We start from the raw sequence: 14,366 nt of genomic DNA, 5'->3' as shown, positions 1-14,366 counted from the left end.
ATATATAATCTCTAACTCATATGATTTGCATGGCATCTATTTTTTTTGATATAACAACCGAAATTAAAAACGATTAGGAGATGTTTAATTACTTGACATGAAAAGTTATTAAATATTTCTTTTACCTATTTAATCTTAATTATTTTAATTTAAAGTTGAGGCAGCCTATCATATGGAGATGAGACCAAAGAGAAAAAAGCGTGGACGTAAAAGATGCGACTTCTTGAGACTAACAACAATGTGTATATAAACATAAAATAAAAAAATAAAAAAGGTTGTTTGGTGAAGACAAGTTTGTGAAATTTTATATGTATACTAGCTAGTAATTTTTTTTTTGGTGAAGTTGTTTTTATTATTTCAATTTTGTCGTCCTTTACATTTTCATGGAAATTTGAAAATAATGTAAAGTAACTAAAAAAAAACAGACATTATTTATTTTGAGTTTTTAAAGATAAATATAATATAAAAAATAAAATATCTCATAATAAAATAAAATATATGTGCGTTTATATAGAATCCGATTAATTATAACAGACGAAAGAAAAACATAATGATTTTAAAATGGTCTGGGCCAGCAATCCGCTCAACGCAGCCCATACCAAAACACCATAATTTAAACTGATAAAAAGCCCAAGAATAAGAAGGAATCGAATCGAATCGAATCTAGCCTAATCCAACAAGGAATCTTATACGTACGCGGAGAGGTGCCAGCGCACACGCTATATAGTCGCCTTCAAAGTGCGATAAGGAGAGAAACCAGCGGAGAACCGATCGGCCCCCATATCCTCCATCCAATATACAATCCTAGAATTAGGACAAACCCCCTGTTCTTCCTGTACTTTATCCCCATTTTCCTATAGTTGGATATAATTTCAGGGAAAAAAAGTTCAATCACGGCTCTACTTGGATTCATCGGTTGCCACTTTGAAGCTTCAACGATTGAACGATATCAGAAAGGGGTGACTTTCAATTGTGCAGTGGACGACAAGCACAGGAACCCATCTCCTCACGGAGGCCGGGGTGCTCTGCCCTCGGAAGGCGGCTGTCCCTCTGATCTTCTCTTCCTCGCCGGCGGCGGCTGCGTTCTTTTTGTCGACGCCTGTTTAAACTAATTATAAAGCTGTCAATCTTCGTTTACTATTGTTTTTGTTTAATTTTTCTTTCCCCTTACGGGATAAAGATAGCAGTACAATGTTGACTATAAAGAGGGTGCCAACTTTGGTTTCAAACTATCAAGAGAATGCTCCATTGGAGGAGAACAAAAGCGTGACGCTGGGCTGCGGCCGCAATTGCGTCGGAAGATGCTGCTTTCCGGGTATTTTCTTGGGTTACATATCACTGTATTTATGCCATTGTTTGATGATAATTTCTAGAGTTTTATTGAGCTAAATCAATTGTGTCGGGAGCCCAGCGAAAGAAAATCAACAAAGGAACTTTTGACCTGCGTATATTTCTACGGTTGTGTGATGATTTGCTCATGTTCTTCGCTCAAAGGTTGCGAGGGTCATTGTTAACAAATCAAAGTAAAATGTGTTATTAGGACAGTATCTAGCATCTGGATTGATTTCTTGCTTATGAAGAAGTAGCAAACGGTGAGGAAACCTCTTCATGATTCTGAGTTATGCTTGAATTCCTTGTTTACTTTCTTTTTCCTTTTCCAGTTTCTAAGTTACCCCTATACAAGTTCAAGAGTGCTGAGCATGCCATAGTCGAGGAAGATAATTGTGAATTTTGTGATGGAGGAGTTCCTCAGATGTCCTTTTTAAACAATTTGTTGTTAGGACAGTGGGAGGATCGCATGAATAGAGGACTTTTTAGGTACGATGTAACATCGTGTGAGTCAAAGGTCATTCCAGGGAAGTATGGTTTTATTGCGCAGCTGAACGAGGGACGCCATCTTAGGAAACGACCAACAGAGTTTCGTATTGACAAGGTCATCCAACCTTTTGATGAGAGCAAATTTAATTTCACTAAAGTGGGGCAAGAGGAAGTGCTCTTTAGGTTTGAGCCAAGCACCGGAAACAAATCTTACTACTGTGACAGTGCCTCGGCATCTAGCAACGAAAGTTCACCCACAGTGGTTACGATAAATGTGAGCTGTTTGAACACATTACGGAAATTGGTATGCATTGATGTCACATGTTTTGATTTAAATAATTTGTGCACTTGTTTTTCAGGTGAGCCCGATAGAGTATGGGCACGTACTTCTGATACCCCACGTTCTTGATTGCATGCCCCAAAAAATTGACCCAAACAGCCTCCTGCTTGCTCTTTGCTTAGCTAGAGAAGCATCAGACCCCTCTTTTAGAGTGGGTTATAACAGTTTGGGTGCATTTGCCACAATCAATCACCTTCACTTTCAGGTGATTGTGCAGCATTCTGTTTTTGTCGAGGATCGCGTGTAATTTAGCTCTTAATAGCTCTTACCTTTTAGCCACTTAATGATCATTTCAATGTCTATTGTTTGTAGGCATATTACTTATCAGTACCTTTCCCATTGGAAAGAGCACCGACTCGCACGATAATTAACGGCGAGGGATTGAATGAAGATCGAGTGTTGGTTTCTGAGCTGTTGGATTATCCCGTGCGAGGTTTTGTTTTTGAAGCTGGGTGTAAATTGTGTGCGTTGTCTGACGCCATTGCAAATTGTTGCTTTTACCTGCAGAACAACAACATTCCTTTCAATATACTGATTTCAGATTTTGGCCACAGGGTCTTTCTGCTGCCTCAGGTGATTTTTCTAGTGAAATCATTTGCAATTTTCTAGTTGATTTGAAAGATACGTGTCAAACATATACATGTGATAAAGATACCACTCTTAAAGAAGTTCAGGCTAATTTTTGACTTTCTTAACTACCGTTTTTACGCGCTAAAAACTCAAGTGTAAGAATTGATATTCTTCACTTCTATGAATATCCAGTGTTATGCCCAGAAACAAGCACGGGGAGAAGTAAGCCACGAGCTTTTAGATACTCAAGTTAACCCTGCCGTTTGGGAAATGAGTGGGCATATTGTGCTGAAGCGTAGAAAGGATTTTGTTGAAGCATCAGAAGATTATGCATGGAAACTACTCTCCGAGGTTTGTCTACCAGATGACCAATTTCTTGAGGTGAAGGAGCGTATTATCGAGGTAACCAGTCTGCTGTCCCAAGAAGAACAACAGGAGATTAACTTTGAGTCTACTTCACCAAAAGTTACCTCACATCTTCCTCAGGATTGCCTTGTCCTGTTTTGGATCTCTTAAATTCTCTGCTTGGCTTGCTAATTTTACGTAGTAGTAGTTAGTCGTTTCTTTACGTTCTAGTGCTCCCGTGATTGATCCGTGGTTTGTTAAAGATTGTATGGATTGGGAAACGTATCCTTTTTTGTAAAAAAATTTCTTCTATGTCTGATACTGATTGTATTGTTTTGTGATGGCATATATGATAAGTACCATCCTGCTACTCGAAAGACAGATTCTTTAAACAAGTGTTTTGTGTTCTCTGCGCGCGCGTTTGCATATATACTCATTTATGTTTGTATGAAGCCCAAGTTTCAGATATCAGTGCTATATTGACTTTAAATTAATTTGGAAATGAGTTGTGATTGTCCGGATTACCCTGAATTTGATCTCTACGAGGATGCCAAAATTGGATGGATCCATAATATAATATAGGATGGCAGAAAGTCGCTCAACACATAAATTCAATAATAATTTCTTAACGAAGTCAATGGATATGTGAATTACGTACTTTGACAACCCCGATCTTTATCTCTCAATTGTTAATTAATATATGGAAAATGGCCGAGTGACACTCAAGACGAATCCATATAATCAATCCCATTTTGTTATTCCGCGCGTGTTAAATAATGCAACCACCAAAGAAACATCGTTCACCTAGCCTGGAATTTGTATCAGTACATCGATTTAGGTATGTGTATTTTAAGTTGAAAATAAAAATCTAAGCTCAATATGCTGATTTCTATGTCGTATGAAGACTGATTTATCGTATAACTGGGCATAATTTACATACACGCATGCATGAAAAGTGAAAACACGACTAAGGAAGCATTGCTAATCACGAAGATCTTCCCATCATCCTTATGAATTCGTCGAAGTTAACGCATCCATCACCATCAACATCGACGGAGCCGATCATCCTCCTGCAATCCTTGATCGAGCACTTGTCTCCCAGGCTACGGAGAACAGCGTGCAGCTCACTAGCCGAGATCTTCCCATTCTTATCCTTGTCGTACAAGTCAAACGCCTCTTTGAGTTCCTTCTTGTTGTCCCCTCCTCCGCTGCAATGAAACGCTTTAAACTCATTGAAGTCGATGAATCCATCGCCGTCCGAGTCTAGCTCGGTCATCGCACGTGCCGCCTCTTCCGCGGGCGTGGCGGAGCCGAGGCTCTCGAGAATTGCGCCGAGTTCGTGTAGGGAGATTTTTCCGTCGCCGTTGGTGTCGTATTTGCTGAAAATATTCTGTAGTTGTTGGTGGGTAAGTGGAATCGCTTTCTCCATTGCTTTGTCGAGCCGTAGTTCTCTGTTGTGCTTTTGGATATTTATTTATAGGCAGGGCGGAGGGGGTAACGTGGCTCGGTTTCATGATTTTTTAAAATTAAGCCTTTTCAGTTCAAAGGACCACAAAAATATAATAATTAATTAATAAGGCCAAACACACCTGACAGCTGTCCCATTATAATAATGTTGCCACGATAAATCCTTTTGCTGGCCACGGGTTTAAGCCCAAGTGGCACGTAGATGTCTACATAGGAAAATTATAGCATTCAAATAAGTTCACATTCAAAACACCTAAAATTCAATTATGTCCACACAGACACATATAGTTTTCCACGCTTGGACGAAACATGAGGATGACCGATAAAAAGTACATTTTTTGCCGAGTTAAAAGCATGACCATATCCTTCACGTTATATTCCAAACCTTACACACTATAATTTCATTCTCAACTTTCTAACCAACATATTTCCAACAACTTACCTAGCTCGAAAATGGCAGATGATCCGCAAGACGTAGCCAATCGTGAGAAAATTTTTAAGCGTTTTGATGCCAATGGTGATGGAAAAGTCTCATCCTCCGAGCTCGGAGACGTCCTGAAAACACTTGGATCTGTAACTAATGAGGAAGTTCAGCGCATGATGTCGGAGATCGACACCGATGGAGATGGGTTCATTTCTTTTGAAGAATTCGCCGATTTTGCCAGGGCGAATAAGGGGCTTGTGAAAGATGTAGCCAAGTTATTCTAGTTCCTTGTTGAATGGCTCGATCGTTCTCATGTTTAGTTACGCAGGTAGCAAAGATATGATATTGTACAATATCCATTTGATGTTTGCCATAGGTAAAATATATGATATGCATGTATTAATTATCTTATTATTATTCAAGCTATTACAACATTAAACATATACATATTTTGCATCAATCAAAAGTTTATATAATGTCAAGAAGAAATTATATAAAATATGTGATCTGTTAAATAAAAATTATGACAATCGTTGCACATTAAATAAAATTAAAATTAAGTTGTTATCAACATAAACCAAGTTAATCTACTTGAAACACTAACACCATTTAATTGAAGAAGACCTCTTTCGACTCAACCGTGCGTTATAAACTAATAATTTAATATCTTATATAACAATATATTTGTTTGAAATGATTAGTATATTAATATTTTAACTACACACTTGCTTTGGCTTAATTCAAAACTATGCAAAGTAAAGTTTTATGCTTTATATGATTTAAATTTTGTTAGAATGGATTAATACAAATCGGAATCAATAGCCGTAGATGATGAATAATTATTATTCAAAATAATTCAGCAATAGTGGTGGACGTGCCGGAGTGATTAGGGATGTAACCGAGTTGAACCGAATTATTGAATATTTAAGTTTGATTTATTTATAATCGTACCGAGTTCGAACTTTCGTTAACGAATATATTTATTGTTCACGGACACATTTAAGTTTTTATCTAATCTAAATGAATTTAATAAATGTAAATTTTAAATTCATATTTTTTAATTGAGTATCACATGGGCACGCGCCCCAAAGTGACAAATAAACTCAAAATACTCGATTAATTTTGTCTTGCATATTTACTAAATTAAGTTAAATAAATTTAATCTGCTAACTTCCGGACACCTCACGCCCGAAATCTTGTACGTACTGTGTTCGTGCAAAGTAGGTGGCCGCATAGTATTTGGTATCCAACATGATGAAAGATAATTTTTTGATTGTATTTTGATTGTACTCAATATCACAAAATTCATTTATAATTATTTCAAGAACCTTATCGATATATTTTCTTTGTAGTTTGAAAGGTAGTTAAGAGATGAAAATTAAGATTCCTATTTGGCCATTATAGTTGACTTCAAGTCAATCTCTGCAGTCCACTTTTATCTGTTAAAGCACGATAATAGTTGACTTCAAGTCAATCTCTGGAGTCCACTTTTATCTGTTAAAACACGATAATCTTGTCGTGATCGATTCTACGAATCAATCCTACTTCCCAAAAACTTTGCCCAAGAATTCTATTTGGCTTCCTTTCAACCAAATTTACTTCACTACTAGCTATAATTTCTTCATATTAAATTTCGGTGAATTAAGAAATTAATTAATAAAAACAGGATGATTAGGAATCAAATTGTCCCAATATCGAAGAAGTAAGATCGATGAATCCAATTTATATAGTGTTTGAAGGTTTTCAAGTCAAACCAAATCTAAGATAATAATGCGTTTTGGACCGTTGGATCATAATCGGATGACTCAAATTACCCTGATCTAAGGAGGGACGTTATAAGGATGTGTACATTCACAATTATGATGGAATTTGGACCGAATTCATTAAATCTAAAGAGAGTTTAGGAATTTCCCAAATTTTACAAATTCCCTAAAATTTAAATCATATTTATTCATCTTTTCTTAATATTAAAAAAAAAGTAAACATGCACGTAATCGAATCGAAATATCAGTAAAATGGGAAATTTGAAAGTTATGTAAAAAAAATAAATCATTAAATTTATTGAAATGATAATGCATGATGTTTCACTAATTTAAATGGTCCACACCCCATTCAACACCACCTTTACTTAGTGCTCCAACTATTTAACTTTACAATTTCTCAACTCAACCTTAATTACTTTGCTTCCTCTTCCACCACCACGGCCTCCGCTGCCGCATCTTCTTATTCTTCCGTGATCTGCCCATCTCTCTTTTAATTTTGATCATGGCAAGAACTTTGCCACTTCTCTCAACACAGAAATTCCATTTCTTACCAGCACCGTTCACCTTCTTGATAATTTTATCAGCGGTTCTTTCTGTGTTTTCCGTTGTGACTTTTCTGTGTGGCTCTCACAGAGAAGAGAAGAAAAGTGTGAGATTGGGAGGTAAAAAGAAGCCTGTGATGCAAAAGATACACAGCGGATTAAGCAGCAAAGCTCTTTCAATGGCGAAAATGATTTCTTGGAGAAAAGTTCAGGATGAACATGGTCAAGAAGAAGAAGACTCCGGCTATGGGCATGATGAGGATTTCGAGGAAGACGACATCGTTTGGAAGAAGACCATCATCAAAGGAGAAAAGTGTCGGCCTCTGGATTTCTCGGGAAAGATTTTGTATGATTCTGATGGAAATCTTCTTCCAAATTAATTTCGTTTATCATCATCATTGTTATGGAGAATTCTATTGTGCTATGGATCTTGCATGTGTTTAAATTTTTTTTTTTATCTTTTGGGTTTTTTAAATAAATTATTTTTGCATGTGAATAATCAACCTGATTTTATTATTTTTAAAGTTTTGACAAGCCTCGAATATTTATTTTCTTGACATGAAAAATATACCCATTGAAAAAGTGAAATGTCTTCCTAAGCATTTTTTTTTCCTTTTTGAAATTTTTATATCAATTTAATGTATCGTTAATGCATATTTTCAAAAGTAGTTTTCTTGCATGAACATTGATCGATATAAAAAAAAACCAATCAGAACTCCAATTATTAGTTTGATGTCTCACAATATATTTTTTTTCCCGGTTAAGCTGAGGCCTAACAATTTGCATAGAAAACCAAAGTGGAGAGTGATATATATTTTAGAAATGATAAGTATACAAAAATAACAAGTTAGTTGGGTGGCATTGCACGTTCAAACCTCAACTGCCTACCAAATCTTTTATGAGGCTTAATTACTAGTTAACGCCACCCCTTATCTCTAAGAAAATTAATGTAAATGGACCGCTACAACTTGATTATTTTTCTTTGGGTCCAAATTTGTTTGTGCAAAGAGATGCACAAGTCTTAAGAACATGTACTTTCCATAATCTATCGATTAAAAAAACTAGTTCGAATAAAAAAACTTTCCAGTTATTTTATAATGAATCGAATTATAATATTCAAATGTCTAAAAATGTTAGACATAAATAATTAATCACCCAAGCGATGATCGCTTGGGTGATTTTGTGGTAGTAGGCTGTAGCACAAAAGAATTACATACAAAAGCTTCAATAGTACGTAAAATACAAGTTATTTTATAAATTTATTCGAAATGGAATGTACTTCACATGCACATTTGTGTCAGAGAGAGGAAAAGGAAAGTGCTCATCAAAATCAAGTCAATAAATATTACTCCATGAGAACCAGAAGCAGTTTCTAAGAAAGAAGAAAAAAAACAATATAGCAAGATTACACTCAATATTGAAGCCTCTGCTTGCTTCCCGACCAACTTAAACTTTCAAATGGAAGTCACAGAATCACCATCACTACTTTCACTGTCGCTACTGCTGCTTCCGCTCCCACTACCACTTCCACTGCCACTGCTCTCACTTCCGCTACTGTCACCTGAGCTAGAAGTCCGGCTTTTCCTTTCTTCCGCATTGACCTGTGCTCTCAGTGCTTCAGCAGCATTTGGACCATTATCCGCTTCATCATCACTGACGTCAACATTGGCAATCTCATCATCTGTATCAATTGGAATATTAATATCAATGCCAGTGGCATACTCTTTTACATCAACAGTGACACGATCAGCCGCTGCATCGTCGTCGTCATCATCAGCATTCATTATATCCAACTGCTCCTCCAGGTCATCATCCACATTCTTATGGTCAGGCGATGGATTTGGGGGCATTGCTTGGGATGCAGGATAATCAACAGTCTTTTCTTGCCTTGGTCTTGTATCTGGTTCAACAATAGCAAAAAAACATCACCACTGGATGAAGAATAGCCTCAAGCCCTCAACATCACCATTTTATGAAGATCATCCCCGCACATGCTGATTGGATTCATCGTTAATAAATCATGGTTTGGAAAACAAAAGGAGGATGTTTAACCTCAGTAAGAGGAAAAACAATGCTACTTTTCATGAAATTAAAATCTTAATCTTCCTCAAAAGGGTACAATTGGTTGGACTCATCAGGAAGGATTATCACACGATAAAGTTGCAGAAATAATACTAAAGACCAAATCATGTTTTAGAAATGAGAAAAATCACATTTCCCACATCTAAACATCTCCCTAATAATATATATGAACATATCGCATCTCTTCCATGGAAAGAGGGAGATGCAAACATTTTGCTGTTTTCATATTTTGTGAGCGAAGTTATACATGAACTTCTTCAAAAATCAGGGAAAGTATATATTTTATGATTTCTAGAAGGGAGACTTCTATAATTTTAACATAAAGCAAATTTTTATGTGCCCTTAAACTATAGGATTAACCAAGTATATGGTTTTCCCTTTGGTTAGAGATAGGCGGGAATCACAACCACACTCAGTTCACAAATTATGGAGTAACATAAACATGCCTGAGTTCTTGAAGTCCCCAATGTCAATTCGTTCAATTTCAACCTGCACAATAATTATATTAAATAAAAAGCTTCAGTCGAGTTCAACAGCAAGAAGCATTTTCAGTCATCAACAACTTATCATTAAGAATCAAAATACAAACCTTCTTTTTAAACCCTCTTTTTATAAATACTAAAGGAAGCATCCAAATGAGATATTGAAAGTAAAGTTTTCCCAGTGAGATGACAGTATAATGCAGCCATTTCAAAGCTCCAAATTGAACTATAGTTTTTCATATGATAAAACAACCAAAAGAAGAGTTCCAGAGAGAGTACGCACCGGCATTGCATGAATGACATCTTTACACATCGGTTGATGCTTCACCCCTTTCCCAACAGGTGGTGAACTTGCATCAGAAAGTCCAGCAGATGCAGCTACAGCGGCTGTGGATTCACCCTGCATCCGGTTATGCCTCAAACGCTTAACAGCCCTGTGCAACCGCTCTAATCTGAAAGATTCACCGTCAAAGAAAAGAACGGCATCATTTTCCTTGTAATCCTCGCTTATACCCTCAAATGTCACCTTGGGTTTCCCAGGTTGATTGTTTTGAAACTCAACTGTAACTTTATTATCCTTGCTCTTATGCAACGTGCCACGCTGGTTCTTATCAATTGAAGCTGGCTTGAATTCATCTGATATATATAATGTTTTTCAAAAAAAGAGAGAACTCAGTATTCAGCAAGGAACTTCAATACAACAGGGCATAATTTTCTTCTAACCAACAATTTAATCAAAACATCTCAGCAAAAGAACAATATGCAACTTTAAAGAAGAAACTCGCATAAAGGGAAAACATCAATATATGGTTAAATCAAGCCAGTAAACACATACAGCGAAGAGTGCAGAACTTTGAGGAGTGACGAGGATCCTTCAAGGAGGAGCCCAAGGTCAGATTGTACCATCGATCGGCTTGCGGCGCGGTACTGGGCTCATGACTGTTGTTGATCCCTGCCATTATTGCCCCCAATTCCGCAACTGCCTTATTGCCTAGGGATTGGATGGAAGGGCAAGAGATTAGGGATGAAGTTAATATTGTCTTTTAGTTAAATTAAATGGCTTTCTTCGCTTCTCGTATTTCAACCCAATTTTTAGGCTTAAATTGTTATTAATACCTCATATAAACGCTTCGCGAGATTTTTGAATCGATTTCATAAATATTTTATTTATATTTGAATTACGAAATTTGAGTCAAAATCTATTAATATATTGAATCAAGTTTTTGTTCGATTCAAATTATTTTGTTTGATATAAAATTAATATTTATTATTAATATAATATAAATATATGTTATATAAATATATTTTCAACCTAAATAACTAACAAACATTCTCGAATATTTTGAACATTTCAGATCGAAGTCGAGTAAAAAATATTAAAATTTCAAATTTTGAATCGAATCGAACCTGAACTCAAAAATATATCTAATCGGTGCCGAATTCTAGCTTTAAAATTTTCTTCATATTTAAATCTATTCAGTTCGTTTACAACTCTAATTGATATAAGTGTTCTTAAGTTTGAGATGATGTTTAGAATTCGAGACCCAATTAGGGAAAAAAAAACTATGTGTATACATTTTACCCGCAAAATTTCATTTTACCCGATAAATTATAAAAATACAATTGAATCTAATTAAATCTATTTTATTTTTATTTATTCTCTATTATCATTGAACTCTAAGTATAACTTTACTCTTAAAAAAAAACTAAATCATTGACTAAAAAATATTGTTAATGTTGAAAATTTATTTAAAAATGTGAAAAATATTTGTGTTGAAAATGTGAATGTTGAATGTTGAAAATTAGGTAAAATTAGGTGTTGAATATTGAAAATTAGTGTGTGATGATGTAGGTAATGATGTATTTTATTTTTGGATTATTTGTAAAAATTTTCTATAAATAGATCTCTCATTTGTGAAGAAAATCACAATTGAGTTGAGAGAAAAATATTATAAAGTGTGTAGTGTGATAATTTTGAGAGTTTGAGATTTTTACTTTTTACCGTAAATTTTTACTTTTTCACAACACGTTATCAGCACGAAGCTCTAAAAGTCCTCCATATTTTTCCAAGCTCCGAACAGAAGAAAAAGGTAACAAAAGTAATAATATTTATTTTACTGTTATTTATTTATTGTTTATATATGTAATATATAATATAATGTTATTGTTAGAAATAATAAAAATAATTTTTTCAAAAACTTGTTATAAATCCTGGGAGGATGTTAAGACGACATCCCACACTCCCGGTAAGGGATACGACAAGTATAAAAGCCTATAAGGTTTTTTAAAAAAAATAACTTATGACACCTAATTATAATAATGTGATATGATATACATAATTATTTAAATATGACTAATATTATATACACCATATTATTACCATAAAATTATACAAATACATACATTTATTTTCTTATACACCAACGGTAATAAACGGTAACAAAACGGCTAGTTTTTGCTCTATAAATACAATCTCACAAATACATTCAATCACTCCAACTTTCTCTTCTTCTCTAAAAATTATTCTTCATCAAATTTTCGAAGAAAAAAAGAAGATGGCTTTCACGAGGTTATTTTTAATTATTTTGGTTATCATACTCACCAGTCTTGTATTTATCGGAGAATATCCTCCTCGTGTGTTTTCTTTATTTTTACGAATACTTGTACTTGTTGTTTATCCATTACTTTGTATTGCAATATTCATTAACTAATAAAATGCATCGTAATTTTTAGTACCACCATGGCAAACTTGGCAAAGCTCGAATTCATCGCTCTTGATATTACTGGGAAAAACTATATGCCATGGACTCTTGATGTAGAAATGCATCTTGAGTCATTGGGTCTAAGCGAGACCATTAAAGAAAATGGTATATCTTCATCACAAGAAAAAGCAAAAGCTATAATATTTTTACGACGACACCTTGATGAAGGTTTAAAATGTGAATATCTCATCGAAAAAGATCCCATGGCTCTGTGGAAAGGATTAAAAGAGAGATTTGAACATATAAGGGAAGTTATACTTCCGACCGCCCGTGATGAATGGAATATGTTAAGATTCCAAGACTTTAAAAAAGTCAGTGATTACAATTCAGCGATGTATAGAATAATCTCGCAGTTAAAATTTTGTGGACATGAGGTTACAGAATCGGAAATGCTTGAAAAAACATTTTCCACGTTTCACGCATCAAATATAACACTACAGCAACAATATAGAGTGCGTGGATTTGCGAGATATTCTGAACTCATCGCCTGTCTTCTTGTGGCGGAAAAGAACAACGAGCTATTAATGAGAAATCATCAGTCCCGACCCACTGGATCAACAGCATTTCCAGAAGTAAATGCTGTAAGTAAAAATGAATTTAAACCTGGAAACCAAAATCAAATTCAAAGACAAGGTTTTGGTCGAGGTCGAGGTCGAGGTCGTGGACGTGGACGTGGACGAGGAAGTGGTCGTGGTCGTGGACGCGGCCGTGGTTTTGAAAATAATCGAGATAGTTATTTCTATAACTCATCTCAAAATAACGTCCCAAACCATCCACAGAAAAGGCATCAAGAAAACATGAGTGTTAATGAAAATCACTCGAAAAGATTTGAAAGTTCTTGTTTCAGATGCGGTACTCCAGGACATTGGTCTCGTATTTGTCGAGCCCCTGAGCATCTTTGCAAACTTTATAAAGAATCGATAAAGGGGAAAGAAAAGGAGACCAACTTCACTGAGCGAAGTGACCGTTTGAGTGATTCAACTCATTTTGATGCTGCTGATTTTATGAATGATTTCTCTGGAAATGATCAATATGTTGGTGGGATAGAAATGAACAATATTGATGCTGCAGATTTTCTCAATGATTTCTCTGAAAATGAACAATATAGTGGTAGAATATAAATGTACAATAATTTATTTTTCATGTATTTATATGATAATGTTTTATTGTACAATTATGATATGTGTTATATTTAAATATGTATTGTCATTAATTTTTTTTCATTGCATATTTTTTGAAGTTCAAATATGGAAAATGCTATGAGCAAAGCTGAAGTTTGCATACCCGATAGTGGTACAACGCACACTATCCTCCGAGATAAAAGATATTTCTTGGAACTAAAACCAACAAAAACAACGGTGAATACAATATCAGGTCCTGTAGACTTGATTAAAGGATGTGGTAAAGCACAATTTTTGTTACCTAATGGTACAAAATTTTTGATCAATGATGCTTTATATTCACCACAATCGAAAAGAAATTTGTTGAGTTTTAATGATATATATTCCCATGGGTATGATACTCAAACAATGAATGAAGGGAATGAGAAATATATGTGTCTTACCACATATAAATCAGGAAAGAAATATGTGATTGAAAAACTACCAATGCTCCCTACTGGATTGCATTATACACATATACGTCCCATTGAATCAAACATGGTAATTGATAATTCTTCAATATTAACCAATTGGCATGATCGATTAGGACATCCTGGTTCAACAATGATGCGAAGAATTATAGAAAATACACATGGTCATCCATTGAAAGA

General features: G+C 35.0%; 3 protein-coding genes across 3 annotated transcripts; 1 reads left to right on the top strand and 2 right to left on the bottom strand.

Moving 5' to 3' along the window:
• Positions 1 to 703: 703 nt before the first annotated feature.
• On the top strand, positions 704 to 3,394 carry LOC140962968 (GDP-L-galactose phosphorylase 2-like). The gene is made up of 5 exons (XM_073422121.1): positions 704 to 1,315; positions 1,662 to 2,092; positions 2,178 to 2,363; positions 2,471 to 2,731; positions 2,921 to 3,394. Exons 1-5 carry the CDS (start codon positions 1,192 to 1,194, stop codon positions 3,242 to 3,244), a joined length of 1,326 nt encoding a protein of 441 aa, XP_073278222.1. The 5' UTR covers positions 704 to 1,191; the 3' UTR covers positions 3,245 to 3,394.
• Positions 3,395 to 3,942: 548 nt separating this feature from the next.
• On the bottom strand, positions 3,943 to 4,520 carry LOC140963367 (probable calcium-binding protein CML18). The gene has a single exon (XM_073422661.1). The coding sequence runs from the start codon at positions 4,500 to 4,502 to the stop codon at positions 4,059 to 4,061; it is 444 nt and encodes a 147-aa protein (XP_073278762.1). The 5' UTR covers positions 4,503 to 4,520; the 3' UTR covers positions 3,943 to 4,058.
• A 3,980-nt stretch (positions 4,521 to 8,500) lies between these two features.
• LOC140963516 (uncharacterized) lies at positions 8,501 to 10,908 on the bottom strand. Its single transcript, XM_073422868.1, has 4 exons — positions 10,669 to 10,908; positions 10,117 to 10,469; positions 9,798 to 9,840; positions 8,501 to 9,169 (listed from the first exon to the last, which is right to left on the bottom strand). The coding sequence occupies exons 1-4, from the start codon at positions 10,790 to 10,792 to the stop codon at positions 8,724 to 8,726; spliced, it is 966 nt and encodes a 321-aa protein (XP_073278969.1). The 5' UTR covers positions 10,793 to 10,908; the 3' UTR covers positions 8,501 to 8,723.
• Positions 10,909 to 14,366: the final 3,458 nt, after the last annotated feature.

Source organism: Primulina huaijiensis, chromosome 17, assembly GCF_012295235.1.
Source record: "Primulina huaijiensis isolate GDHJ02 chromosome 17, ASM1229523v2, whole genome shotgun sequence".
Lineage (NCBI taxonomy): Eukaryota > Viridiplantae > Streptophyta > Magnoliopsida > Lamiales > Gesneriaceae > Primulina > Primulina huaijiensis.
Note: the sequence above shows the minus strand (reverse complement) of the source record. Positions and strands in the feature narration are given on the sequence as shown.